General features: G+C 49.9%; 10 protein-coding genes across 10 annotated transcripts; 3 read left to right on the top strand and 7 right to left on the bottom strand.

The window, feature by feature from the left end:
- Positions 1 to 306: 306 nt before the first annotated feature.
- On the bottom strand, positions 307 to 1884 carry PFICI_12571 (uncharacterized protein; the record flags this gene model as incomplete). The annotated part of the gene is made up of 4 exons (XM_007841152.1): positions 307 to 1069; positions 1129 to 1283; positions 1341 to 1611; positions 1685 to 1884. The coding sequence occupies 4 exons, from the start codon at positions 1882 to 1884 to the stop codon at positions 307 to 309; spliced, it is 1389 nt and encodes a 462-aa protein (XP_007839343.1).
- A 1075-nt stretch (positions 1885 to 2959) lies between these two features.
- Positions 2960 to 5486, bottom strand: PFICI_12570 (uncharacterized protein; the record flags this gene model as incomplete). Its single annotated transcript, XM_007841151.1, has 3 exons — positions 2960 to 4599; positions 4655 to 5144; positions 5187 to 5486. The coding sequence occupies 3 exons, from the start codon at positions 5484 to 5486 to the stop codon at positions 2960 to 2962; spliced, it is 2430 nt and encodes an 809-aa protein (XP_007839342.1).
- Positions 5487 to 8002: 2516 nt separating this feature from the next.
- Positions 8003 to 8935, bottom strand: PFICI_12569 (uncharacterized protein; the record flags this gene model as incomplete). The annotated part of the gene is made up of 1 exon (XM_007841150.1): positions 8003 to 8935. One exon carries the CDS (start codon positions 8933 to 8935, stop codon positions 8003 to 8005), a length of 933 nt encoding a protein of 310 aa, XP_007839341.1.
- A 1534-nt stretch (positions 8936 to 10469) lies between these two features.
- PFICI_12568 (uncharacterized protein) lies at positions 10470 to 11420 on the top strand (the record flags this gene model as incomplete). The annotated part of the gene is made up of 1 exon (XM_007841149.1): positions 10470 to 11420. One exon carries the CDS (start codon positions 10470 to 10472, stop codon positions 11418 to 11420), a length of 951 nt encoding a protein of 316 aa, XP_007839340.1.
- Positions 11421 to 13391: 1971 nt separating this feature from the next.
- PFICI_12567 (uncharacterized protein) lies at positions 13392 to 14354 on the top strand (the record flags this gene model as incomplete). Its single annotated transcript, XM_007841148.1, has 2 exons — positions 13392 to 14082; positions 14158 to 14354. 2 exons carry the CDS (start codon positions 13392 to 13394, stop codon positions 14352 to 14354), a joined length of 888 nt encoding a protein of 295 aa, XP_007839339.1.
- A 1730-nt stretch (positions 14355 to 16084) lies between these two features.
- On the top strand, positions 16085 to 18334 carry PFICI_12566 (uncharacterized protein; the record flags this gene model as incomplete). Its single annotated transcript, XM_007841147.1, has 6 exons — positions 16085 to 16182; positions 16274 to 16526; positions 16615 to 17062; positions 17161 to 17653; positions 17849 to 18119; positions 18176 to 18334. The coding sequence occupies 6 exons, from the start codon at positions 16085 to 16087 to the stop codon at positions 18332 to 18334; spliced, it is 1722 nt and encodes a 573-aa protein (XP_007839338.1).
- Positions 18335 to 18776: 442 nt separating this feature from the next.
- PFICI_12565 (uncharacterized protein) lies at positions 18777 to 20990 on the bottom strand (the record flags this gene model as incomplete). Its single annotated transcript, XM_007841146.1, has 2 exons — positions 18777 to 20716; positions 20780 to 20990. The coding sequence occupies 2 exons, from the start codon at positions 20988 to 20990 to the stop codon at positions 18777 to 18779; spliced, it is 2151 nt and encodes a 716-aa protein (XP_007839337.1).
- Positions 20991 to 22255: 1265 nt separating this feature from the next.
- Positions 22256 to 22873, bottom strand: PFICI_12564 (uncharacterized protein; the record flags this gene model as incomplete). The annotated part of the gene is made up of 1 exon (XM_007841145.1): positions 22256 to 22873. The coding sequence occupies one exon, from the start codon at positions 22871 to 22873 to the stop codon at positions 22256 to 22258; it is 618 nt and encodes a 205-aa protein (XP_007839336.1).
- Positions 22874 to 24190: 1317 nt separating this feature from the next.
- Positions 24191 to 24715, bottom strand: PFICI_12563 (uncharacterized protein; the record flags this gene model as incomplete). Its single annotated transcript, XM_007841144.1, has 1 exon — positions 24191 to 24715. The coding sequence occupies one exon, from the start codon at positions 24713 to 24715 to the stop codon at positions 24191 to 24193; it is 525 nt and encodes a 174-aa protein (XP_007839335.1).
- A 780-nt stretch (positions 24716 to 25495) lies between these two features.
- PFICI_12562 (uncharacterized protein) lies at positions 25496 to 27451 on the bottom strand (the record flags this gene model as incomplete). The annotated part of the gene is made up of 8 exons (XM_007841143.1): positions 25496 to 25714; positions 25788 to 26195; positions 26254 to 26517; positions 26571 to 26829; positions 26891 to 27015; positions 27078 to 27124; positions 27195 to 27241; positions 27315 to 27451. The coding sequence occupies 8 exons, from the start codon at positions 27449 to 27451 to the stop codon at positions 25496 to 25498; spliced, it is 1506 nt and encodes a 501-aa protein (XP_007839334.1).
- Positions 27452 to 27756: the final 305 nt, after the last annotated feature.

The raw sequence follows: 27756 nt of genomic DNA, 5'->3' as shown, positions 1-27756 counted from the left end.
CGAACCCGCCTCTCCAACACCATCCCCTCTTTTTTGAAGCACCGGACTCCGTGGACACTTTACGGTCACAACCACGTCTTTCGCGCACATCAGTGGACTTTGTGCGGCCGTTGATCATACAAGCCGGTACTCGCAAAGGCAGTCCGACCTATTAGCTCCCACCTTGGTCGAGAACTGAGCATTTTCCCTTGATTTCGTTCTCCCTCAACCAACACGAGCAACGCAGTCATCTTGCGATTCACCCTTTCCATGTCAGTTTCCATGAGTAGTCATGGCTGCATATGTCTGAACCGCTTCAAATGTTCCCTACTGCCGTGGCTGCCTAGGCTGCATAGGATACCTTTGTGTAGGGAGCGGAGACGGTGCCATCGGAAAGAACCCCGGACCTGGTCGGAGGGGCAGTGGCATTTTTTGTTTTACATTGAGTGACGGCGCTGATGTGGCTTTGGCTGCTAGTGTTCCCGTACCAAGACCAAGTGCCGTCGCTGTCTGGGCATACATGGTACTATTACCCCAGGGCCCAAGGGGACAACTTGACGTCGTGATGGTCTGCGTTGCCTCTGCGAGGATCACCTGCGTCAAACTTGCCGGGCACAGCACCTCGGACACGGCGCAAGCTATGAGGGACTGCGTCGGCGTGGTAGTAATCGTCTGGGTCGCGAGCGCGACGGGGCAGACGACACTCGCATTAACACTGGTAGTCGCGGTAGGTGGCGACAATGTCTGATCACCGAAGCAAGTGCTCGTCGCCAAATCGATAAACGTCGTCGACACTGCCGGATTGATGCCCGGTAGTTCGAAGCCGGCTATATCCGCGCCAATGTCGACCGAGGCGCCCGCGTTGATGTTAATGTCTGCAAATACTGGTAGGCAGGTCTCATTCGTTGCAAAGCCCTCACCGATTGTCACTTCGGGGATATTGATCAGGGCTCCAGCCAACGCCGTTAATGCAGGTGACAGCCCAGCCGCGCTCAGCTCTACTCCTGCCTCCACACTAAGCTGGAGGGCCATTGTCAAATTCGCCGGGATCTCAGTGGTGATCGGAAGAAGACTGGTGGCAATACCATTACTAAATGTTGTTAACTCTGCTCCAGACTTGTGATTGTAGAGCATCAAAGTCCAACTCACAAATCAGCAACAACATCTTTCGAAGGATCCAAAGAGAGTGCAAATGAAGATGAATCCGGTAAGACGACTTCAAAGCCAGCATTGGTTGCCACTTCTCCCGAGAGACCAAGTACCAAGTCAACCGAGAAGACAATACCAATCTGCGTACCAGGAATCTAGAAAAAAAAAAAGTCAGCTTGTTTTATCCCACCCAAGGACCATGTAGAGCTCACCGCAATACCCAGAGGCGTCTCTGAGACGAAAAGGGGAATCTTGACTGTTCCGTCCACAGCAGCAGACATGTCAACCTGGACCCGAGCTCCCACGCCACTGAATCCCAAGGCCAGGCTGACGTCGTTGAGCGGGTTCAGATCGCCAAAGTCGTCTAGGAGATCACCAAAGCTGTCTGGAAACAAAGCCGACGCAGTAATGGTTCCCCATGTATGGCAGTCGACGCAGTTGAGGGACAATGTTGCGGATTCGCCGTTTGGCGTATTGAACGTGCTAACGACGGGTGTTAGTTGAGGTAAAACCATACCACGAGAATGATTGAACGAAATCAGTGAGCGTTACTTACCCTGAGAACAACGTCTTGTCCGTGACACGGAATCCGAGATCAAACGCAACATCTGCGTCGCGTTTCTGCAACCCTCTACTTGCCACAGGCAAGTCTATCGCTGTGTGTTCGAACCGACTTGCTACCACATCGACTCCTACTGGCTTGGAAAAACCTCCCAGCACGAGGCAGCTAGCCATGAGCAGAAACGGTGCAAACATGGCTACGATTTACAATGTGCTTCACAGGCGATTCTCGACTATCCAAATCTCGACGCTCTCTGACTGAACTATCCATTTCGAACCCTTTGTGAATTCAGAGCAGATGCCAACAGGATAGTTATAAGCATTTCAACCGAAGCTGACTGAGACCGAGGCTGAGGCTGAGACAGCCTGGGCAAAGGATCGCGCATTCAAACATTCATGTTATAAGCCATGTTATAATCCAGACGGATTTCATGCAAGGATGGTACCGGGGTTGTATAGCATAATGCAAAGTGGTAGTCCAAGCCCAAATTTGATCATTGCTCACAGCGTGTTTGGGCAGACAGTTGAACCAGAATTTTATGAACGTAAAAGCAGATTGTAGAGCCGAAAACCTTCTGCTCCGTATACATCGCAAACCCACGAACATACAACAGCCATCGTTGCGCACCTGAGGCCCATCTTCAGTATCGCATTATGCTCCGAATGAGGGGGGCTTGTTGGGCAAGCGGCCGTTGACTGGCAATGCACCAGATCCTTCCGCCCCCTCGGAATCCTCCATGTGTATTATATGCACGTCTCATACACCAAAGATATGGCTCTGCCCCTCCAAGGGTTTAAGACTTACCCCTTTCATGATCAATTACCTTTTTGGGGTTATCACGCCATATTCTGTTCTTCATCGTACTAGAGAGCGTCTATTGATAACAAGTAAAGCACAAGAAGCAATTCACAATCACAACATGGGTACAGATAATCTTACTTCCACAATCGCTTTATTCAATTCCTAGTCGAAAAACAAAAACCCAAGAGACCGAAAGAGTCTGTAACAAGGTCACCTGCGGCGACTACAACGCCGACGCCAATGAGCCGTTGGCCCAAACTCCCTCCCTGGTTTACATAAGCAACCATAAAAATCACTCCCATTTGAAACCATATTTCCCCGTCGTACTTTTACAGAGGCTATACCTCGAGTAAATAAACACTGCAGTTAATTAAGGTACGTTCCGACATGATCATCGTAAGTAAAACACCAATTCCATACGCTCAACCGCGAACCACGCTGAAACGGATATCAACAAAGGCTACCGATTTAAAGAGCTGCTCCAAAAAACACATCAGGATTGCTGCCATCCGGATACATGTCGGCTGAGCTGAATCCGTCCTCGAACTGCTTCATGTTCATCATGCTCAAGTCGCCAGTGGTAAACTGCAGAAGCAGGTCGTCGTCCGCATCATCAATTCCACTGAGTGCCGAAATATTCACATTCTCCGATGCTGTGGTGATCAACGGCTCGGTTTGCGAATTACTCGGGTCGACATCAAAGTACCGAACCGGGGGCGAGGACGACTGGGACAGCTCGGGAACTTCGTTATAGTGGCTGGCCACACTCTTGGCCGGAGAGCCCGGGCGAGTTGGCATGGTCTCGGAGAGTGGATCTGCGTGTAGTGACATGTGTGATAGCTGCGAGACATACGAGTGTATGCTGGTGGCAGACGGGGAATGGGCACTCGAGGTCGCCACGGTAGCGCTGAGTGATGGCATCGGCGCAGATGAGGACATGGCTTGCAGACTGCTTGGTCTGATGGTTGTTCCGCCCATTGATATGTCCATGATATCATCCAGCGCGTCACTAAAGTCGGGATCCAATGGTTCCGGCGAGTTAGCTGCCGAGCTGTCCGAGTATCCGGATTGAGATGATATTGAGCCAGCGGTGGACCTATTTCTCCTGCGTGTGCGCTCTGATTTTTCCTGTCGCTCGTCGACATCGGGACGCTGCTTACGAGGACGGCCCCTCTTTACCGTTTTGCGCACAACTCCATCAAAGGCGCCGACACACATGCCGCGCTGTCGGTGGCGAGTGAGAGCGTCATGACGAGCGAAGCTGTTGCCGCACTCGCAAGGATATGGCTTAACACCCGTATGGATCTTGGCGTGACGCTTCAGGTCGTGCTGCCGTACAAAGCATTTTTGACAATGTGGGCACTGGTACTGTCTGTCGTTGAGGTGGGTTTGCACATGGGATTTGATGTTTTCCTTTCGTCCAAATCGCTTGTTGCATCCATCATAAGTGCAGACCCACTTGTTGTCGCTCGGCTCCGGGCCTTCAATGTACTGGTGGATGTCCTCAATGGTAATGCCGGTAGTAGTCCTGGTCTGCTCAATGTCCAGGCTTGCGATGCTCGCAGCACTGGCGATGCTTGCTATTGAGTCGGTCCTGCGGTGAGGAGAGTTGCGACGGGATGCCTTCTCCGTCGATTGAGACTCATTGACAGACAGCGCATCCTGCGTGAGCATGTGGGGCCTCAGCTCTGGCTTCAGGTCAAATGGACCACCAGCGAATGAAGCCATGCTCGGTGTCATTGGGGAGGCGTGCTGTGAGAAATTGCTCGAGGCACTCATAGGATGCGGCGGCACGGGCAGGCCATCAAGCTGGGTGCTGATAGTCATGCCTGTAGGTACTTGCATGAACGGATTCGGCACAGGCGGCTCATAAGCACCTGTGCTCATCTGCGCAATGCTTGATCGACGTGATTCTGGCATGGACGCAGGTCCTTCTGCCGCTTGACGCATTGCCTCAAATGTCGTCATGGGCCGATTGCCAGAGTGCCGGTTTGGCTTCAGAGTCTCTTCCATGGACTCGTCATAGTCATCCATGAACCTCTGGGGCTGGCGAGGGTGCTTGATGGTACCACCATGGGATGTTCCTCGGGGGCTGATTGGGAAATAATCTAGGCCAGTCAGTCATTGGAGCCACAAGAAGATTATATAACTTTCGTAACTCACCATTTGCATTCTGGTGTGGTGGTGTAATTGGCCTCTGCGGGTCTTCGACATGAAGAGTCTCAAATTTGACTACCCTGTCCATGATTCCATTGCTTACCCTCCGGGAGCTTCGTCTGGCGTGAGGGCTCTCGCCTTCTGAAGTCCAAGGGTCCGGGCCACCAGGGCTATCGGAAAAAGACGTAATAAAAGTAGGCGTGGACATGGTACTGGTAGGGTACAGGTCGAAGTCCTGAGATGCTGTCATATTATCGGAGTAAGTCTCCTGATTCTTTTTCATCATTGAACCCATAGAGTCAGTGAAAATATTAGTAGAGAACATGTTCATGTTCTGGGGAGCTTGCAGTCCATCAAAACATTGCCCCTCAAACCCGTTCAAGTGGGGGGTTGTGTGAGGTGAGATTAGGTAGTTCTCGTCGGTTGCCAAGTTCGTGAATGCTTGCTGTGAGCCCGGGCGTGCTAAGCGTTGCTGCTGCGCTTCTCGCAGCACATGCTGTGGTGTGTTGTGTCCTAGGTTAGTATGTTGTTCACTTACCGTATTGTGAAACTCCTGCCGAATAGCTGGGGATTGCAGTTGTCGTTGTTGTTGTCGAATATCCATGCTCAAGCCTCGGCGATGTAATATTCTTTGTCGTGGTCGTGATCCCTCTGGTGTTGATCCTGGTTGTTGTGGTTGTTGCTGGAGGTGATGCATCTGTTGCTGTTGTGGGTGCATCTGGTTTGGCAGGTTGCTGGGGGCGATCTTCATGGTCTCGAAGGCGCTTGGTGTCGAGTATTGCCGCTTGTGGTGTCGTCCACGAGGCGGAAGACCGCTCTGGGGCGGATTGGACAGCATAATGGGGGAGACGAGTCCGGAATGGGGTTCGTTTGTTGTCGTCGATAGATATATATTGTTGCCAGTGTAGGCTATCAATTTGGGATCCGAAACTGCATCTCTTGTTAGTCTATTTGTCTCCTTTTGGTGATCTGACCGGGTGATCTTGTTGCCAGAGGCCTCAAGATATATCAGTTGAACAAAATATTTACATACCTCACGCAGCGCAAGCCAGTCAGGCCGGGCGATTGGGAGACCTGGTGGTCGTACTCAGCAGCAACGAACTTGGCGGGACGAGAACTAGATGGAGTTAGGTAATGGGCCCTTTACAGGCTCGTGTGTAAGTGTGGGTTTGGTGAAGATGGACATGTAAGTAGATAGGTATCTACTACTGATCTGCTTTCTTTGGGAGGTTGTTCCTGTATTCCCAGAGGTTTTCTTCTGCAAGCGACCGAAGCTGAGGCTTGCGAACAAGAAAAACCTGGTCAGCGGTTTGAGATCGAGGGTTGGTTCTGAAGAACAGGAATAATTGATCACCAGAAAGAAGCAGGGCAATGCAAGCAGCAGCTGAGCCTACTAAAGATGTGATAGCGCTTTGTTGACCCTCAGGTCGCAGATGGTTGCCAGGGCGACAGGCCGCCTCTCTCCAGGAAAAAGAGAGTTGGCGCCAAACCTGCGACGAGCCGCCCAATGTCTACCACCTAAAAGATCTGGATTAGTGCCTCCCAAGCTCCGGCACTAGGCCCGGCTAGGGAGGGTCTCCCCTGGCTTCCCAGCTTGATAGGCGCATTTGGGGAGTTTCCTAGGATCTGATCGCGCTGACTTGTGGGCTTATTTCAGTGGACCAGCTCAGCTCCCAAAACGTCATTCCCATCACTGATCTCGGTCGCAAACCAACCGACCCATTCTATTTACAGCCGTCACCCCGGCGATTCCAAGTTGGAATACCTGGACGGATTGAGGTACGAGCTGTCATCTCAGATCCAATGTGGACTTTTTCTCTTTAAAGAAAAAAAAAAAAAACGGTTCACATGTCTCCATCCAAAGAAGGTGGTCTGTTCATCTCCTGACGGCAACACCGGGCTACCTACCTGAATGCATTTTTACCCCGGACGGACCTAAGAGACAGGCGCAAGTCAATTACCAGTCACTTATCCACTGATTCAGCAGCATCGTGCATTCAACCGCCGTCTGTCTGTCTGCCACACGTAAGCTCAATATATGAATCACTGGATGTCTCGAAGTTCCCTTTTACCTGGTTCACCTGGGATTGCCCCCAATTTCTCTGTTGTTGTCAGATTTTCAAGGTTATTCTTGACATATCCAAACACTTGACTGAACCTACCTCCCAAGCCTCTGAACCCAAGCTGCTGGCGGACCCGGACCACGTTGCCTGATTCCCGCAGCTCGTGCGTCCAGCCCAGAAAGTCAACAAAATAAAAAGAGGAACCACCTGCTCACCTTGACCCAGCTACGTACCTACAAACGTCCCCCAGCAACGCAACACTGCCCGGCTCACTCCGATAGACTTGCGACTTTGTCTCTGCCCATTTCACCAAAAAGCCAATAGGAATCCAAAAGTTCCGGCATACGACAGCCCGCCACGTTGCTCTCGACACATCCGCACCTTTTAGGCATTTCCCAGATCAACATCCTTTTTTTTATTGAAGGACAACTCCACCTAAATCATCTCTGAGTTGCCCGTCAGTGCCGAATGCGTCGATCCGATCTACAAAGTACACACGGCACCCATGCTCTGTTATGCCATGGCGTCTATTCTGTCATAGTCTGATTGGGAAAGAAAACGAAAAAAAAAAAAAGTCCCACCAGGTGCCTGTCTCCCGGGTTGATCGCCCGAGTTTCTTAGCAGACTGCCCAACCTACAAACTAACCTTTCATCTCGTTTTCCCGTTTTAAAGCTTTGCAATGTCCAATGTCAACACTATGCTTTATATCCCATTGATTGTCCCGGTCGTCTTGATCACTATACCGCCGCCAACGCTCCGCGAGAGTATGGTACCAAATTATTGCTTTGATGACTGCCCATCTGAGTCGATGCGGCACCAAGAATTGGAATGACTACTACGTGCTTCCTACGACACACCAGTGGCTTCATCCTGGCTCGCAAGACAGAGTGTTGGTCCAAGCTTGCAAGGATGAATAGAGGATCGACCAACAATCGGTCAATCCGTCTAGACTGGATTGATGGCAATTCTGAAAAGTAAACAAAAACAAATTGAAAAGTCAGGCTCAAGAAGACATATGTTTGCGTCACGATACTTGACGAGCGGTGACCAGGTCTTTTCTTGCCTACCAAGCAGCCGCATGTCTCAGCTAACGCCAATGTCTTGCAGATCCAGCAAGAGCTGGCCCTATGCAGATGAGCGGAGTTTATCCAGATGAATGCGCAACACTCCATGATAGTCCTGCCGCCAATGGACCACGTATATTATCAGACATTCATAGCTGCCAGATTGCACAAACACCATATAGACTTGGGCACCAATATAATGGGTTCCTATTACTACCTAGATAAATCAACCATTTTGCCGCGCTGGACCGTCTGGTCGGAAATGCGCCTGTAACGTCTTGTTACCCAGTCCCTCGACGCGGCTCTGATACCTCCGCTCGGCCCGCTGCGCCTTCTCGGCCTGCCGCTGCTGCGTGGTGAGTATAGAGCGTTGCTGTGATGCCGGCAGATGTACCAGGCTTCGCCTGTCACTTTCGCTCAATCGTGACAACTGACCGGAGAATGCCTCTGCTCTCCTTTCACTTCTATTGAGACTTTTAAGTGCGTCTCCATGTGACGGTACCAACGCTGTAGACGGGGTTGGATTTGCGCGCCGGGCAGCATCGTGAGTCGTGCCCTCGATGGCCGCTTGTTGCTTCCTAGTCTCAGCCCGTTGTGGGGCGTGCCGGGCGGATGAGTTTTTGGATATCAGCTTCCCCGATGGAAGCCTGAGAGAATCTTCATCCAATTGCACAATGCCCGCAGGACCCTTGATTGTCCGTCTCCTCCCATGATCCGGCCCATTGTTGTCATCGGTCTGGTCGTCGGAATCTCCGTCACTGCTGTCCCCATCCGAGAAATCCCAAAAGTCGGCAAATTCGGAATCTTCCCGTTCCATATCAAAACGACAGTGGCTTTTGCCCAGCATATGTTGCTGCGTCGCTAGTGGGCTGCTCCGCTGTGTACCACAGCATATGCACTCATGATAACCGTGGATGACCAGGTGAATATACTCGATCAAGACCTGTGTCTCGACGATCAAGTGCCGCCGGTGAGGGATGAATAGACCGTGGGCTGACTGCATGTGTGATAGATTTGACTCAAAGTCAGTGTTGCCTTGGTTGCAAAATAAACATTTTGATGGCTCGAATAAAGGTGGTTGTATGGTGTCAATTTGCGATGCTCCCGTGGGAGTATCGCTGGAGCTGCCGCTTGCGTTTGCTGATGTCCCGCTTATCATGGTGTCGACTGCTAGTAGAAGAGAAGACAAAGTCACAGAATAAGGTATGATTGTTCTTGTTGCTGCTGCTGCTGCTTATGCGTGTGAATGGCTCTTGTCTTGTTATTTCACCGGTAGCCGTCACTGAGCATTTATATACGGATTTCTTCAATACTGTGAGTATAGGGCGACCAAGCCAAGAGAATCCAACTTCCCCTGCCATGCAAAGATGGCACTGCACGAGACAGGGGGATAGTATACTGTTACGGGTCTATGATACTAGCCAAAAGGACGACATCCATTGGTCTGTACAGGTATAAACAGAGCCCACTGCAACCTATGCTGCTAGAAGATATAATTTAACATGTTGTGATTGGCGAATGGTCGCGACTGAAGAGTCATGGTGGCAGATGAGAAAGCCATTTCGAGTAGTTTGTACCCATCTCACAGAATGATTCATTCTGATGTGGGTGACTCACGATACCCACGATCCAATCAGAGCTTCGGAAGAATGGGGCTATGGCTAATGTATGGGAATAGCTAGGCGAATGACTGCATTAAAAGACAAAAGCATGGATTGTACCCATCTTCAATATTGTTCACCTATCTCACTAAAGCGAAGGCAAATAATATTGGAGACAGAGATATCGAAGATGCCATGGACCTCGCTTTTTTTTTTCTCTGTCGGATTGATATCCCGGATCTTGACGGATCATATCCCGGGTCAAAGTTTTCAGGTGTGGTACGGAATTTGCAACTCCTCGAGGCGGCTGTAAAGCCCCCCTGCAGCTCCATCCTACCTTACCTTGAAGGGAAAATATGTAAGCAGTATTTGCACCACCGAAACGACGATATCAGACTTTGCCTGTCAGCCGTGAAATGCCTCAGCACTCGATTTCAAGATGGAATTTTTCGTCCATCTGCAGTATCTGCTTTTCTTCCGACGTCATTCTTGGAATTCCCCAATCAGAGTCGCATATGCATGAATACAGGGTATAATCGAATTAGGGATGATTGTGAGTGGGTACCTATTGCAGCGAGCTTCAGAGTCGTGGTGTTGAAGACTGCACAAGTCATCGAGGTCGCTGCGATGCTCGAATTGCGAGTCGATGAGAAACAGATACTGCGGAGGGAAATACAAGAAATAAATGCGCAAAAAAATGAATCTGATACTCGAGACATTGTACTTACGTGACATTTGTCGCCGTGTACAGATCGAGTACCTCCGCTTTAGTGCCGCACGGCTTTAGTTCTTAGCACACGGGCTTCATTATGATTCATTCTGGCTACCGTTCATAGGTGCATTAGGTAGGTATCACAACAGACGTTTCGTTGAGGATAAATAGTATAAGATATCTTTTGCGTGCAAGATGCTCGTCTCAATTTTCTTGTCCCGTCTATTATTTCGGACAAATTCTGTTCTCACTTTCTTGTCTTTCCCAACTTCTTTGGTTAGCACATGTGGGATAGTTGCTGGCTTCGAAACCTGGCACCAAAAACAGCAAGCAATCTGGATATCTTCCATTGGATCGCATCGAAAATTACAAGCGCCAAGATGGAATCATGGATGTGGCCTCAAGATTTCAGCCTTTTTCAGTACCTTCGGTTCAAGGCCTGGTTTGGGTTCTTTCGGTTGCTGACGGTCATATTGGACCCTTTCAAGATGCAAACGGAGGCCCGCCTCATCCCTCACGAGGTGCGACGGGAACAGGTTCAAATTCCGTCGCGCGACCCGGGGCGATCCATCCTCGGGCACATGTACTACCCTCCGAGCTACTCAACATCGTCGCCGGCCCCGGTCGTCATCAATTGGCACGGAAGCGCCTTCACCATCCCCGCGCACGGCCATGATGCGCTCTTCTGCGCCCGACTTGCCCGCGACGCCGGCGTCGTCGTGCTGGATGCCGACTACCGCAAAGCCCCGGACCACCCGTTTCCGGCGGCTCCCCACGACGCCGAGGACGCGCTCCGCTGGGTGGCGGCCCAGGGCGGCCTCGACTCGCAGCGCATCATTGTCGCGGGCTTCAGCGCCGGCGGCAACCTCGCCTTGTCCATGGCGTCCGCGGTGCGCAAGAAGCTCTCGCCCCTCGTCCACATTCCGCTCGTTCTCTCCATGTACCCCATGACCGACATCTCCTTTCCCAGCACGGACAGAACGGTCCCCAAGCCCATCAAACCCTTACTGCCGTTTTTTCTGGACATCATTTGCAATTGCTACTGCCCCAATGACAGCGACAAGAGGAATCCGCTGGCGTCGCCTGGTTTGGCCGACGCTGCAGACTTTCCGGCGCTCACGGCCATCATGACCGCCGAGGGCGACACACTGCGGCCCGAGGCAGAGCTTCTGTTGCGCAAGTTGGAAAAGAATGGTCGTCCAGTGTTTAGTTACATGATGAAGGATGCGGCCCACGGATTTGACAAGAGCGCCAAGAAGGGGACGGTTCAGTGGGCCCAGCGGGAAGAGATGATTGAGTTATCCGTTAAACTGGTAAAGGAGGCAATTTAGTGTCTACCTACCTACCTACCCAGGTAGAATTTTTTTTGGTCTCTTCTTTTACTCGCATTGCGTCATGCTGTAAAATCTGGTTCTAGAAAGGGGGCACATATAGACGAAAAAAATTACTTGATAGACACTATCTTCGTCCTTTTTATTCTCACACGGCTTTTGTGAGCCGTGCTGCAATTGCTACGTCTTGATGATGGGGACTTTCAACTTCATCTGAATTGTGATGCATTGGCTCAATATATGGGCCTCAAGGATGGTTCTTCATATATTAGTTATTAGAGGGATGGATACCGTGGATATATTTGATTGTAGATTCCCTTCATTATTTTGAATGATGGCGCAAAGCATAAGGTATTATGCAATTGCTCGCCGTGGAACTGATGTTGAAACTGGTCAATTACGGGTCAAACCATTCAGTGCCTTCTCCAACTTCAAATTGGGGTCTGGTTGGCTTGTACTAAAGTTACTTGCTGAGGTACATTAACAAAACCGTACGCATGCAGAAGTGATATCATGTACAAAGTCCCAACGTTCTAATCTTGCCAGAGAAAACGATCAAAGACATGGAGGATATGAATTCATGTCAGTATCTGATTTCACTGCATTGCCCGCAATATATTGAAATATCAATTGACAGGCAACCACTTGGGTACTCGTTCGCGCTGCTTCCATGATCTGAGTTATGTACCTAGTCTGGGATTGTAAGCTAGAAAGGAATTGGGACACCGCTTTGGTCGGAGCTCTCAAATCCAATCACCGACGCCGTCTCAACGCTCAACTTCGACTATGCTGTGGTGCTTCTTTGCTTCAGATGTTCCATCATCAGATACTGGCCATCACTGTGCAACACCATCTATAGCGAATTGTGATGGATTGGCCTGGTATTTTTCATTTAGGGACTTCATCTAAACCAAGAGCGTGATGTTTATAATAGAAGGGCCTTTACAATAATTCATATGTGCACATGCAAAATGTTGTTTCGGTGGATATCTTTCTTTTTTTTCCCCTTCGCGTCCGAAAATAAAGAAAAAGTACCTAAGTTTCTTTCTTCGGAACTTTTATTTTTTATTTTTCCAGGTTTTTTTTTCGCTGAGCTGCGAGACAGAAGAAAAAAAAAAGACAAGCATTAAAACTCTTTTAGGTCCCCCCTCATCGCAATCAAGGTCCTTTTTCTGTGACCTTCCAGTTTTCGATTGCGCCTTCTTTCTCATCCACCTGTCGCAACCAGCAGCGCCTTCTTTGATCGGCGTTCTTTCATCGTCCATTTCTGCGCGCAGTCGTGTACCTCCAGCTATTGAGCCACCACCAGACCCTTGTTGGAAAAAGAGAAAGGAAACGGCCCAAGGCGCAACCGCGACTAATCACGAATTGCTGGGAAAACACTTTCTGTTTTCTGGCTCATCGCCCGCAGATTTGAGTTGGATGAAAGCTGCAAATTGCAAACAGTGAATTCCTTGGAATCTATCTTGCTATCCGAGCCCTTTTTAGGGAACTCGACGGGGGGCTAGGCGTCTAGGATTAGAAGTCAGGGAAGAGGGAAAAAATTGTGACTGGCGGCGAAGAGGAAAAAAAAAAAAAAAAACTAAAAGGAAAAAAAAGAGAAGAAAGAAATATGGCGCCAAGATCAAGACACTCCACATCCAAACAGAACGCACCTGCTTCACCCATAGGTTTGTTCATTCCTGACATAACCAAAATTGCCGATGTGAGTTCCTTCCAATATTCTTTCTTTCCCTTTTCTCTTTTTTTTTTTNNTTTTTTTTTTCGGCTACCTCCTTTGTTCCTGCCGTCCATCTCCACTAGACACTACAACGACTAGTTTCAATGGGTTCCCCCATGTTGTGTGATGTCTTGTCTATTCGCAACACTCTCGTCGGCGAGAATGCAAACTGCTTGACATCAAACTCGTTTATCCGAATGCCGCACAACCACCATCAAAAGACATACACCAAAGCTAACGCAGTTCAAAAGATGGCTTCACCCGTATCAGCAGCCGCTCCTGCCACCAACGGGGCTCAAGTTAATGGAGGAGCCCGTGGAAGCCAAGAGCCAGATGCCGTTGGCAACTACGAGCAGTCTGAAGACCTCAATGAGATCACACGTCGCCAGTTGGAAGAAGACATCAAGGCCTATAGATATGATCTCGAATTCAGTACTGAGCTGCTCAAGGACGGCAACCTTAACCTGACTCCCCAGGAAGCACGCACAATTCAGTTTCGAATTCTGGATCTGGGCCATCAGTTGCGCCACTGCCAGCATCGCATCGAGCAGATTGATGCGCAGATTCCTCAGCCTGGATCAACTTCAAACGGTCATCGGACCTTCTACTATGACGCTGCCCCCAAGCGTCGCGCCAATGGAGCGCCCAGCAACAGCACTCCTGGCCCAGCAAGCAAACGCGCCCGCCTGTCAGCCGATGCTGACGAGACCATGGACCTAGAAGCTGCCGATAGTAACGCTGTCCAGCGTCTTGGATACTGGATGTGTCACCTATGCACTGCCAACAAGTACCTCAGCGCCGGTCAGAATCGCGTACCCAGCGCACCCTGCAAGTGGCCACTTCGCGACGTGAGCAAAATGCTCACCCATTTCCTGGACATGCACACGGAACATGACCCCGAAGAGAGATGCATCGAGCTCGGCAACGCATTAGCTGCAAACCGTGAGTCTATCTCTTCTCCATCAAAGACGTTGTTCGTCTGAGGCCCGCGGAATCAAATTGCTAATCTAGCGTTAGGCGGACCCTTTGAATACTGGCTCACAAGAACCAAGCACCAGAAGGTGCGAGACAGTAATATCATGGATGAGTGTATTGATTCACTCCAGGCAGGCACAGTTCCGGAGAGCCTCAAGAAGATCAATCGCGCTGCTGGCGCTTTTCCAAATGCTATGAGCATGAAGGACAAGGGAGAAGACGGCTCGATGGTAGCCTAGAAAGACCAAGAGAGCGTTTCCACAGCCTTATCAAGGCAAAACGTCGGGGAAGACGCAGCTGATGAAGAATCAGGATCGGATGTTTCACTTTTGGGGCAACATCACCCTTCCGGTATCATGCCGGCTGGATGTGAGAGTTCAGCAGAGGATGAAAGCGCTGGGCCGCCAGAAGGTCATGTGCATATCAGCAACGTTGAGGGAGAAATGAAGTTAGAAGAGACTTCGCCAAAGGGAACCGGCCAACCTCCACCAAATCCCGATGATAGTTCTCGCAACAGAAGAGTACGACTACGTCCATGGGAATTAGTATAGTGCAAGGCGTTTTGATATTCGCAGAAGATATACTAGGCTGCATTGATGCTACAGCGTTATGTGATTCAAGAATAAGAAATCATTTACATGTAAAACTTCTGTGCAATTGTCGTATTGCATCCTTGACAAGTGCTCTTCCGGTCTGGCAATGCACAGCTTGAGGATGAATTCACCACCATTCTGGATTCTCGGATACTGCAATCAGATGTGAGTGACCAACTACCCATTGTAACAGGGCCCTCTGTCTTTGCTATACCGGCGTTTTATCCAATCCAAGGACGACTGGGTCTCGTATCCCTGGATGCTTGGAAATTCTTGGGTACGTCGACAAGAGTGAATTACTCTGACTTTAGAGCATTCCCTGGCATCAATCCCAATTCGCTTATAAGAGAGACTGTATTTGAGTGATATATCACAGCAAACATCTCGACGATTCATCCTCAACCCCACCGTCCCCGACTGAGAAGACGTCTGTGTCTGGACTCTGGATAACGTAAGCATCAAGGAACAAACTAGATACTGACTGAATGACATTAGGTCGGAATCCATTGATGACTACTTACCCTACACTGTGCAAGACAAATTGTGCGTAGACCAGGTCGGGATATGTTGATTGACTCCCAAAGAATGTGGGCTGGCAGCGCTGGCCTAGAAGTGTCAAGTCGGTAAATAAGCTCATCACCTACCGGCCCGTCAACCGTTAGCGCTCCCGTTGTGCCTTGCCAGGGGCATTGATCAACGTCATAGAAGAGCTCCCGGGAGACATGTATGATTCATTTTGTTGGGTGTGATGTTTCGAAAAAAAAAAAAAAAATGCTGACACCAACAGTAGACAGCTACTCGATTACCAGCACGCCTCGTTCGGTACTCTCGGCGGTGCTAGGATGGCCTGATTTTGTCTAGGCCCCGTGTCAGGCGAATCGCATCGCATCGCGACTCTCCCAACCTCGACACATTTCCCGACGCATCTGAGATCACTAAACTAATCAATCGGCCACCCTTGGGGAGAGCGGTCACTCAATAAATGTCTGGGTCTGACAACCCACATGGCGTTTTGGGTGTGTCCTCTTGACGCACAAGGATCCAGGGCATAAGCATCATGCCAAGGGTGTTAGTCAAGCCGGACAAGACTGCCGAACAATGTTGATCTCCCGCTCCCGGACCGGAGAACTGGCCTTGTCCGAGCCAGTGACTACTGCATTTCTTATGGATAGGCTTGTCTCCGTAGTCCATGACGTTGGCTATCTGTCGGTGTTTGCTTCCCACCGATAGTCTTGTAAGACTTTTGTGGCATCATGAGTTCCGTATGCCGTTGGTTTTAGAAGTATATATAAATATCTATATATTTCCATCTCCGGCTTGTTCATACTTCTGTGACTTGTACACATGTCTCCGTGACGTACTCTTAATAACTGACCATGTATGAGCTACTTCGAGACACGGTCTTAAGCCACGCCCTGCGGCTCATCACCGGAGGAAGAGTATTCAAATACCAAGAAGAGGTCGATCCGTCAATGTAAGTACTAAGAATCTGTAGTGGTCTTTCTTCCCTTCCCCCTTCTCCGGTCAAGAAAAGGTCTAGAAGCTAACAAATTTTGACTCACCAGATGGAAGAAATTTGTAGACGGCGAAAAATCAGCCAATGTTGCGCGGTACGGAGAGACAACACCTCCGGACCAGCACTCGCCAGAGGACAATCGCTCCGGCGGCAATCATGACGGTTCCTCAGATTCCCGAACTTCATCTGCTACAGCCGTCGATCACGATACCGTTGTCCATGGTAACAAGAATCGCCATGTTGATCCCGAAAAGGGCAAAGACTATTATATTGTCGACTGGTACGGTCCAGATGATCCCGAGGTACGTAATGTACACGAGTAGAAACTCACATCTTACACTACACCTCTGCTGGAATTCCGGCTAACGTGATATAACCCCGTGAATGTAGAATCCATTGAACTGGTCCAGAGGAAAAAAGTTCTTTGTGACATTTGAGATTTGCTTCCTAACCTTTAGTGTCTACATTGGATCAGCCATCTACTCGGCGGGCATCCTGGACGTGATGCAACACTTTGGCGTCTCGCAAGTGGCCGCGACGCTGGGCCTGACCCTCTTCGTCGCCGGCTACGGCATCGGTCCCATGATTTGGAGCCCGCTGTCCGAGATTCCCCAGACGGGGCGCAATCCCATCTACATACTCACGCTCGCCCTCTTTGTGGTCCTGCAGGTTCCGACGGCGCTGGCCACAAATTTCGGCATGCTCCTTGCTTTTCGTTTCCTCACTGGCTTCATTGGCAGCCCCAGTCTGGCCACTGGTGGTGCTAGTATCAGTGACATGTACTCGCCTGCCAAGCGCACCTATGGCCTGGCCGTCTGGGGCATTGGCGCCGTATCCGGTATGTATAGAACCACTCCCTTTCCCTCATTCGTATCAACTCTACGCAAGGAAAATCTTACCTTGACCAATATTCCAAACACGGTTGACACTTTCTAGGCCCGACCTTGGGTCCTCTAATCGGCGGGTTCGCCGCCGAGGCCAAGGGATGGCGCTGGCCCATTTGGGAACTCATGTGGCTCTCGGGCGGTTCGCTGGCCTTTCTCATCTTCTTCTTGCCCGAGACCTCGCCGGCCAACATCCTGTACCGCCGGGCCCGGCGCCTGCGAAAACTGACGGGCAACGCCAAACTCGTGTGCGAGGCCGAGCTGGCAGGCCAGGACATGACGGCCCGGGATGTGGTACAAATGACGCTGGTCCGCCCCTTTGTCCTGCTCTTTGCCGAGCCCATAGTCTTGGCCCTCGATCTGTACATTGCTCTGGTCTACGGCCTGCTGTATATTTGGTTTGAGAGTTTCCCCCTCGTCTTTGAGGGTGTCTATGGGTTCAGTCTAGGGCTCGAGGGGCTCGCATTCCTGGGTATCCTCGTCGGTGTCTTTGTGGTGCTGCCGCCGTTTGTCTGGTATCAGCACAAATACATTGAACCCAAGTTGTAAGTACTCAGAATCTGGTTTTTATTTTTTTTTGTCATGGTTTTCGAAACGAGTCTGTTTGGGGAATTTGTTTCCTGGTCCCGCATTCTTGTCCAGGGAAACACCAAACTACCTGATGCGTATAGCCCAAACATCTTAGTATTCCTTACACGACCACGAGAAGATGAAGAAGCTAATACACTTCGAACCCCCAGTAACGACAATGGCGAGCTCAAGCCCGAATGGCGCCTCCCGCCGGCATTTGTGGGCGCTTTCGCCATCCCCATTTGTCTGTTTTGGTTTGGCTGGACCTCGCGTCCCGACATTCACTGGATCGTGCCTATTATTGGTACCGCCTGGTTCAGCATTGGCGCGTTCCTGCTTTTCAACTGCGTCATGAACTATCTAAGCGACGCCTACCCAACCCAGGTGGCTAGTGTCCTCGCGGGTAATGATTTGTTGAGAAGTATGGTTGGTGCCGGATTTGTAGGTATTCCCTGCTGTTGAGCTGTGAGATCTACATGTGCTGATTTGAATTGTAGCCGCTATTTGCGACTGCAATGTACAAAAACTTGGGCATTGACTGGGCTAGCTCTACCTTGGCCTTTATCTCAATTGCATTTATTCCAATCCCATTTGTCCTGTTCAAGTATGGTGAGTGGCTTCGACACAAGAGCAAAAATGCCAGACACGACTTGTAAGCCACAATTTGGCAGGTGGATTTTGCAGTTTCAGCTGGCCGATAGAGATGAATAGCATTTGGTTTTATTGTCATACATTCATTAGTGACAAAATGGCGTCCAGTTTACAAGTGACGAATATTTCTCGAATAATATCAGAGTATTGATAATCAAAGTCGTCTGTCTAATCGTCCCAAACACCTACAGTGATCAACATTACCCAATCGATCACGCATGAAAAAAATAGTCACCAGATGAACAACCCAATATGCTCGTGTTGTAGATGAGAATCTATCTATCAATGCCCCTTTTAGCACCTGTGCATGCCTATAAAACAAACCCCTAAACTCCATGCCAATGCAAAGTATAATCCGGTGATGCATGCGCTATGCCTATGCCAATTATACGACAAAGACAACTCCGTCCCATGTATGAATGCCACACAGAAAGTAGATTGTGAAAATCACGCACTACCAGCCACAAGTCCGTCAAATGCCTTTTCCAAAAGTCGTCCCAGGCCGGGAACGGCGTAGAGCTCGCGGATGTTTTCGACAGGGCGGCCCTCTTCGACTAGATACTCGACCATGTCTTGGGCCTTTCTGGGGCCAAAGCCCTTGAGCTTTTGGATGGTCTTGGCATCTCTAGAGTTGATAATGTTGAGCAACCGCTCCATGGGGTCCGTATCGTCTAGGATAGCCGCTGTCTTCGTGGCCTTGGCCTTCTTGGGTTTCTTCTGTTGTTCAAGCACAAAGCTTCCATCGTCGTCAGCTGCGTCGGCTTCGTAATCCTCGTCCACGGCGTAGCGGGTTACCTTCTTCTTATGCACAATGGGCGATAGCACCTCTAGGGCCGCGGCATCTTCAACCGTGTCTTGGCCTTGCCGTTTGGCAGCAATCTTGGCCTTTAACTTTTCAATTTTTGACAACAACTTGGCCTGTCCTGGGAAGTATGGAAGTGCCAATTCGTACATTGTGAGGGCACTTGCGTCTTCACCGCGCTCCTTGTGTTGCCTAGCCATGAGTAAAAAGCGGAGACCCTCGGACTTGGAGTCATCATGTCGACCATCCTCTATCCGTCGCTCGAGGGCTTCGAGACGCTTCTGTACTGCGTCGCTGATCTCTGGCTGAGCAGGCGCAGCCTGTTGTCGGGAAGCCAGAATCTCAGCAACCTTCTTTTCCACCATTGCCTCGATGGCCTCAGCTGAGACTGTCTGCTGTGCTGGCTGGCTCACGGGCTGAGGTCTGCTCGTGGGTTGTGGAGCAAGTAAGCTGGAGCCAGGTCGAGAGATCTTTGAAGGCCGAGCGATACCCGAGTCTTGGTCAGAAGGTCGCTTCTGGAGCGTCGACGATGTTCGCTTCAAGGCAGTGTTGACGGGACGCGGAGCTAAAGCGGAAGGCTTTGCTCGATCAATGTACACACTAAATGACTTTACTGGTTTGTCTGCTGCTGCGGCTTTCTCGTTTTCCTTTTCCTTGGCGGCAATCTGCCCGGATGCGACATTGTGCGCATTCGTCAGAGGCCGTAAGGGTTGACGCGCAATACTGCCATTGGAGCTTCCAGAATTTGTGCGCGGGACTTGCTTGTAGACAATCTCGTTTTCAATTTCTCGGACCTCGATGCGCTTCGCTCGTGAGCTGACGTTGAGACTGCTCAAAGTGTCAAGATGGTAGCTCCGGAGAGGAGCCAGGTTGAGAATCATGATGGTTATGCCATTATTCTGGCCGAGCGACAGAATTCTCGTCATTTTGGATTCCCTGAAGGGAATGCGGCGATCGCCTCGCGAGATGGCCTCAATGCATTGACTCAACACGAACAAACTCTTGTTGATGGCGGCTGACTCGATCAAGCGTTCCTTGTTGTTTTCTGTTCGGCGGTTATCCTCCGATCCAGCCAAGTCAATGGCTGAAGCTGTGCTTTCTCGCACCATATCTCCAGTGGTCTGGACAAGCTTGACCCGCAATATGGCATGGCTTCGACTGCTGTGTGCGTTCAACTTGGTGGCAGCTGTGATGCGGTTGTTGTTTGCCTCAATGTATAGCTTCTCAAAGTCCTTGAGATCTTCGCAAGGTCTCTCGGTCAAGCCAACGACATGTGTTCTACCGTGGGCCTCTCTCAGCGGCAGTCCGGTCGGGGTTCGCTTCTCAGGGGGTTCGAAGAGGTCGTAGACCTTGTCATTGTAAATCTCGTAATATGACAGAGCGACTGTTACCACCGTCTCGTCATTCGAGTCTTTCATAATCTTCTTTGCCCGACGGTAGACGCCGCTGAGCAGCCTGGGAATCACCCCGCGGTCTGCCAGCTTCAGTCCACCGCGCATCGTGTGCGTCTTTCCGGTTCCAGTGACGCCATAGGCAAAGATGGTGACATCTAGACCCTGGAAAAGGGCCTTGAGATGAGGCGCAACTGTGAATATCTAGTCAGGTGGCTGTAATCGACGGGTCAAGTCGGGCGCATGGTCGTTCATACCTTCGGCAGTGAAAAGCTCCTCCTGCGTGGTCGGTTGATCGTACACGCTGTTGAAGGCAAAGGTGAACTCTTCGGCTTCATTCTTGGGGCTCGGTATCCGGACCAGCGTATTCGATTTGCCATCCTCGGTGCTGGCTGCAGTCACAATAATATCCTTATCCAGCTCTTGCGAGAGCAAAGGACGGATTCGCGCAACGACGCGGACAGACATGATGGCAGCACGAGGAGTCAACTGGAAAGGACAGTGACATGGGTGACGATGAACAAGAAAGGTGATAGTCCGTGTAGTATAGGAGATAGTAATAGCTTAACGCTGAGCGACTAAGGAAGAGCCTCAACTCAGCGTCACTCGGTTTGTAGGGATGAGATAGGCAAGCAGCGCGTGCTATGATCAGAGCTTGTTTCCTGGGTTTGTGTGTTGCAGCAGAAACCCACTCTAGTCCTTTTAGCGGTCGTCCAGGGCAACCGAATTGCATCCCCCACATCCCCTGCGCTGACAGCCCAGTAGCGACTTGCATGTGGAGCGGGCCGTTGCTTTGAGGTGTACGACCCCACTAATGTACATAAACCTCCAGCCACTGTAGCGTCACCAGGCCATGCTGAAGCGCCAGTACCGCGCGGGTTTATAGGGCTGGCTTGAAAGCAAAGATGGACAACAACAACAGAACATAACATAACGTCATGGCCTGTTGTGATTGACCAGAACTATCTCAAAGAACAGCTGGAATGATTTGTTGTCATTTTCATGGTTCTGTTCGCATGATGAGTACGTCATATTGACCGGCGGACGCGCGACTATTTCCAAGTAAACCGTTGGTGATCATGGACGGCTCAAAGATGCTTTGCGTGTCTCGGGGAAAGCAGCAAGGCCCCGATCAGTCTCCTCAGGAACCATCATAACTTTCTACATTCCAACTGCCATGTTCCTCCGCAGCTTTTATACTTCTTGCCGATGGGAAGAAGAGACTTCCAAGATCTCTTGAATGATTTCGCCAATCACTGACACCAACGATCCCTGTGCTGCCAATGTTGTATTGCTCTATACATGGATGACAATTAAATGGTGGTACCAAAATAGGCCAGCAGCTTCAGTGTTATGCAAGGATGAATTGTCTCTGATTCACTTGAACATTAGGAATTGGCAATTTGCATTAGCTCGAATCATTAAGATGATCCGATCTATTGAGTCCATTCATGTTGATATCCTTGCTACAGAGTGTTGGCTGAGCAAATTGCGAAATTCATCCCGTGATTACTACCTTACAGCCAAGCCGCGGAAGGGGAACAAGCCGACATGGATGTTGGTATACCGTTGTTGGCATTCTTCCTCGATTGTGCACGCCTGTCTGTCATGCAAGTTACCGATCATTTTCTCAAAAGACATGGTCACAACCTTTCCCACCGACTACACAACACTGCCTTTCCGCACAGAATTGTAGCTTTGCCTGCAATCGTACAATGAACAGACCGTGTTTACTACCATGCTTCATCGGATGAGCTTTGGTAGTAATAGTCGTCGTCACTCGAATAGTACTCCGAGTCTGAAGAAATCTCATAGTAGCCGCCTGTCTCCCCTGGCGTCTCGCTCACTCCGAACATCTCGTCTTCCTTCTCGTCCAAGGCCTCATTGCATTCCCAATCGGCATCGTCGTTCTCCTCTCGTGGGATCCAGTAGTAATTCACCTCGCCAAACTCGTCCAATATCTGGTGGTGCTTTGCAAATGCCTTTTCGAGGAGGTCTTTCTTAGCAACCTCGCAGCCGCGACCGTTCAGCCAACCATTATCGGGCCATATATCCCGCCAGTACGTCATACAGTCGACGGCAAACTGGGAGTCCGAGTATATCTCGATTATACAATACGGATCTGAATGCAGTTCTTCGCATCTCTCCAGGGCCCACTCCAACGCCAGGTTGATTGCCATGAGTTCCGCCCGTGAGCTGGTGGGAGTGGGAGAATCGGGGAGTATTTCTGATCGGGACCAGTAGTCGTCATTGCGGCCGTAGTAAAGGCAGGCGGCCGCGGCGCCAATGGCGTTGGGCTGCCCGTTCCAGCGGCAGCCCCCGTCGACATTGAATACCATTCGATACGGCATGTCGTCGATTTATTGGCGAGTATCTTCTGGCCGGTTTCCACTGACGGATACTTTTGACCTCAATATCCGCCTGCGTGCGGGAGAAGCGAGATGGAGATGGAGGCGTCGGCTATGTTGTCTGGTTGATATATTCGCTCCTCCGTGGCGTTTAGAGTAAAGATGACACAACAAGATTGGAGAAGTAGCAGAGAAGCGAAATGGCAACAACAATAAAACACTTGTCCAATCAAAGTGATTGTGCCGTGTTGAAAAGTTTCAGCAAACAAGCTTGTGGTGATGTCTGCCTAATCGAATGTGTATTGTGAGGGCAGGAGGGAGGTAGAACATGTAGATCCACTTCGAGTCGCGACTTCCTTCTTGACTGCAGCAAGACTTTAAACGTCCAAACTAATCAGTGTCTTCTGGATCTGAGGTACATAAGACAATCAAGGCTTTTTCAACAAAAAAAAAAAAAGAAGAGAGAGAGGGAGAGAGAAAACCCAATGCTCATGCTTGGAGAAACGCAAAGCAGAAACAATCGTAGGGGGATGATACAGGCGGTTGTGAACAGACGTGACTTGTCTCCAGAAATTCCATTAGGAGGGGGCGATTGCTTGTAAGAAGAATACCCTGTGTCTACGCCTGTCTTGGAGAATTAATTGAGTTCTTTTTGTGTTGTTGCTTGGGGTTTCCTGGTCACTGTGCCATTTGACACATGAAGGCTAGTGGACATCTGGAGTAGTACGCCTGGACGGTGTCAAGTTTTGAACGAACTGTAAAGTAGATATACATGGCTCCAGGGAACACCAAGAGATTTAGAGGTTTCTTTCTTTCTTTCTTTCGTTTTTTNTTTTTTTTTTTTTTTTAATATAACTTGGTTCAATGTTGCCTTCTTGATGGACTCTTGGAGAGGTGCATGCCACTAAACTTTCGCGCAAAGAAAACATGTCTGTCATGACACGAGGTTATATCTGGATGCTCATGTCACCTGCAGACAAGAGTGCACAAGGTGCTACATGACGTATTAGAAGCCCCTGTTCTGCTTATCCGTCTTTGTGTCTTGCCACCAGGAAGAGAATCAACCTCCGAAAGAAGAAAACTGCCGGCTTGATCGTGACCTTTGAGGGCAATTCACCGTAAATCATACAACGCCATCCTTTGTACAAGCTGCCAATGACTGTTCCCAAAACACGCTGCTGATAGCCCTCGTCTTTTGGCCATGCAAAAACAATCAACAGTGATATCACCTGCTGATTCTGCCTAACTTTACCAACCTTCGTGTTTCCTCCAGCAGGCCAGCGCCTATTCCTTCGGAACAGAAACCAAACGAGTCCAGAACTACCAGTCACTATCTGAAGAAGATGAATCGTAACGAGCCTTCTCGTCCAGTGCCTCATTGCAGTGTTTGTCGGCGAGTGCGTTATCCTCTCTAGGCACCCAGTGGAATTCCAAGTCGCCCAGTTCGTCCCTGACCCGCAGCTCGAGATCTACCGCCTCCTCGAGGAGATCGCGGTTGGCGACTTCGAAACCGCGAGAGTTGACCCAGCCGTTCTTGTACCAGGTGCAGGTCCAGATGTTCATGCAGTCGACGGCGTAACGAGAATCCGAGTATATGTCAATGAAGCAGTGCGGAGATGTGTTCAGTTCCTGGTACCTGTCCAGTGCCCATTCCAGCGCCATGATGATGGCGGTGAGCTCAGCCCTCTGGTTGGTGGGGGTGGGATAATCAGGCAGCTCTTTGGTCATGTAGCGATAGCCTCTGCCGGATGAGGTATCGAGGACGGCGGCGGCAGCGCCAATGGCTCCCGGCCGTCCGTTACCACGACAGCCCCCGTCGACGCGAAACACCATTTTGTAGGGCATGATGTCCGCTAGTGATTGGGTGTAGATGTCGGGATCTGAGAAGTTGGATGAGTGGAAGCTGAAAACGTGATGACTTGGAGTTTGAGATTCTCGTGGTGAATGTTTGGTGTTGCTATAGAGTCGCTCCTAGACCATAGTGTTGGGTGCTCTTCCCCGACATGAATTTAGAAGTAAGAGCACCTCTGTATCTGAATGAATTGACTTGGTCAGAAAGTTGAATTGACGAACTTGAAATGACTTCTGGATGGGTGATGGTCCGGCCTTGAAGTACTTCAGCCTTGGAGCGGTAGTTTGAACTTTGGTGGTCGGGTTGCGGGATCTGCATCTCCAAGACTTCAAACGGCCAAAGCTTAAAAGCATATGTATGGGGCAATCTTGAATAGACAGATCCACCTCAAGCCCCGCATGTCTTCAGAGCAGGATAAGGAAATCGGGACAACAAGGAGGCCAATTCATTTGTCAGGCTAGGTTGATGCAAACGTGACGAACCGAGTGGGAAAGGGCCCCATGGCTTTGATGACTTGGTATGTTTAACGGCCCTGTCGATCAAGGAACCCATGTATATTTCCTACTTTCTTTCAAGTTGAACGGCGGGCACCTGCATAATGGAAAGCGGTAGAATCTTCTAGATCAGCTACCTAATGGCCTTTCTGTTGACAATAAACTCATTTGGCTGGGACTTGCAAGTAGGGCATTGCGTTTGCAGCAAAGCACGTCTTTGAGGCCACGACCAGATACCCTTGTCCTCTACAAACATGGTTGCACAACATACATAGTATACTACATGATGTATCGGAAATCCCTGTTCTGCTTATCCGTCTCGTCCACGTCAAGTAGGTTCTCATCAGTGGCGAGATCGATTTCGCGCGTTTCCTCGGCATCTCGGTGCACGCCTTGCTCATTGTCCCTCACACTGTTCTCTCTGGCCAGGTAGAAACGCATCACCACTACAAGGGCGATTGTAATGGCAAAACAGGCCAAGATTGCCGTATAAGCCGTCTTGACAATGTTAGTTGTGCCTTGTTCTCCTTGCAAAATGAGGCTGCATGGGGAGAATGGACAAGTAACTTACGTGGTAGTTTGGTGCTTCGCTGCTCATGAAGAATTGAGGACCGCTGAGGTTACCTGCACAGTATCCGAGAAAGATGAGGGCCATGACGGTCGATTTCTTGGTAAAACCTGCAATGTTGCTCGAAGATAGGGACAGCATGAGCGGAAAGGCTGGTGCGACGGCCGTAATCAACCAGAACCCAGCAAGCCGAGTCAACTTCTCTGACGTAGGAAGCAGTTTAATCATCAGGATGCCAGCGATAGCCATGAGATAAATGAGCACGAGGGCGATGAGACGCGACTTGCGGAAGATTGTCGTGAACACAGCCGCCAGGATGACAGTGGTCAACTGAAAGGCGGACGCGGGCAATCCCATTAGGATGGTTTTGAAGCTGTCATATCCAAAGCTCTTGATGACGAGTGTGCTGAACTATAAGGGTATCAGCATTGATCCTACACGTGAAGAAAGATGGCAAAGGGATACGTACGCTGGTTGTTCCTCCATTAGGAATGCAGGTCACGAATGAAAAGAGGAAGAACCACCATGACTTGACGTCTGTAATGGCTTCGATGAACTGTTCACGATCCCACTTCTTTGTCTGCGTAGTTTTTTGGAACTTCATGGGTCGAAGCGCAGCCGTCTCCCGTTCCGAGGGCGTCAGGAAACGTGCCGTCATTGGCGAGTCGGGCAAGAAGAACCAAACGACAGCGGACCAGACTACAGTGATGAGGCCAAACAGGAGGAAGAGGATCTGAATCCGTTAGCTTGGATGCGAAATTTGACATTGCTTCGTGCTTCTCTTACCTTCCACTGAGGAAAGGATCCTTTGTAATGCAATATGCCATACGCAATCATGGACCCAATCATGCTAGCCAAGGCATTGCCAGCAAACCAAAACGAGTGACGCGAGACGTGTTCCTTTGGCGTGTACCACATTCCAGTAATGAGAGAAAATCCAGGAGATATTCCACTTTCGAAAACACCGAGTAGTGTCCGCAAAACCATCAGGCTCGCATAGTCGGTCGCCACGGCGTGAAGTGTCAAAACGATTCCCCAAAGGAAACTGTTTCATTTTGCTGTTAGCAACCAAATCCTACGGAGTAATAACAAGGGGTCTTGCTTACATCAGAATACTGAGATATTTTCCCAGGGGAAATCTGACGAATCCAAGCGATATAGGATAAGAGGCAACGAGGTAGCCAATGTAGAAGATGCTCGATGTCCAGCTGTATTGTTGTCCCACAAGACCCTATCAATTATGAGGTCAGTCCTTACCCAGAGGAATATCGGAAGATGGTCATGTTCGGTTACCAAATCTTCTTGGATTCCCAAAATCGCACTATACGACAGACTGGTTTCTTTGAACATGTTAACATCTTCAATCTTTGCATAATGACCAAACGAGAGGCGCAATGGGTAAACACGTACTGTCTAAATACTGAAGACCGTAGCTGACAATCAGTACAGGCATAAGACTAGCAGGTGTAAGTCAATATCCAGGCATGAAACCGTGAGCCAAATAGCAACGTCTTGAGCTGAAGAACGTACTGCATGTCGATTTTCCTGACTAGTCTTTTTTGTTCTTTCGGGCCAAGGACCTCCATCGTGCCGCAATCGGTTGTGCGTGTCTTGACAAGGTCATCGCCGGTCTTTGGAATATTCGTTTGCGTATTGTCTTTCTCCATCTTGCCAGGCTGTATGCGCGCAGAGTCTGGGCAACTGCAGCTATTGGATTGTATAAGTAGTGAAAATCTGCTGGGCTACACTCTAGGACTTTCCCCCAGGCTGTGATCGTACTAATATACGACTCGAAGTCCTATTATAGATGATTATGAATTTCTCCAACTTCAGTCATAGAATCGGCTGCAGATAAGCCCCCGACTGCTGACTCGACATCCGAGCCGTTATCAAGACCCGCCAAAGTCGCGGAAGTCCCCTTATAGTGGTCTTTGTAGCTGATTGGCCAGTTTAATCGACGTAGCGGGCCAGA

The sequence above is a fragment of the Pestalotiopsis fici genome, assembly GCF_000516985.1.
Source record: "Pestalotiopsis fici W106-1 unplaced genomic scaffold PFICI_Scf_10, whole genome shotgun sequence".
NCBI classification, from domain to species: Eukaryota; Fungi; Ascomycota; class Sordariomycetes; order Amphisphaeriales; family Sporocadaceae; genus Pestalotiopsis; species Pestalotiopsis fici.
This window is presented reverse-complemented; position numbering and strand designations above follow the sequence as displayed.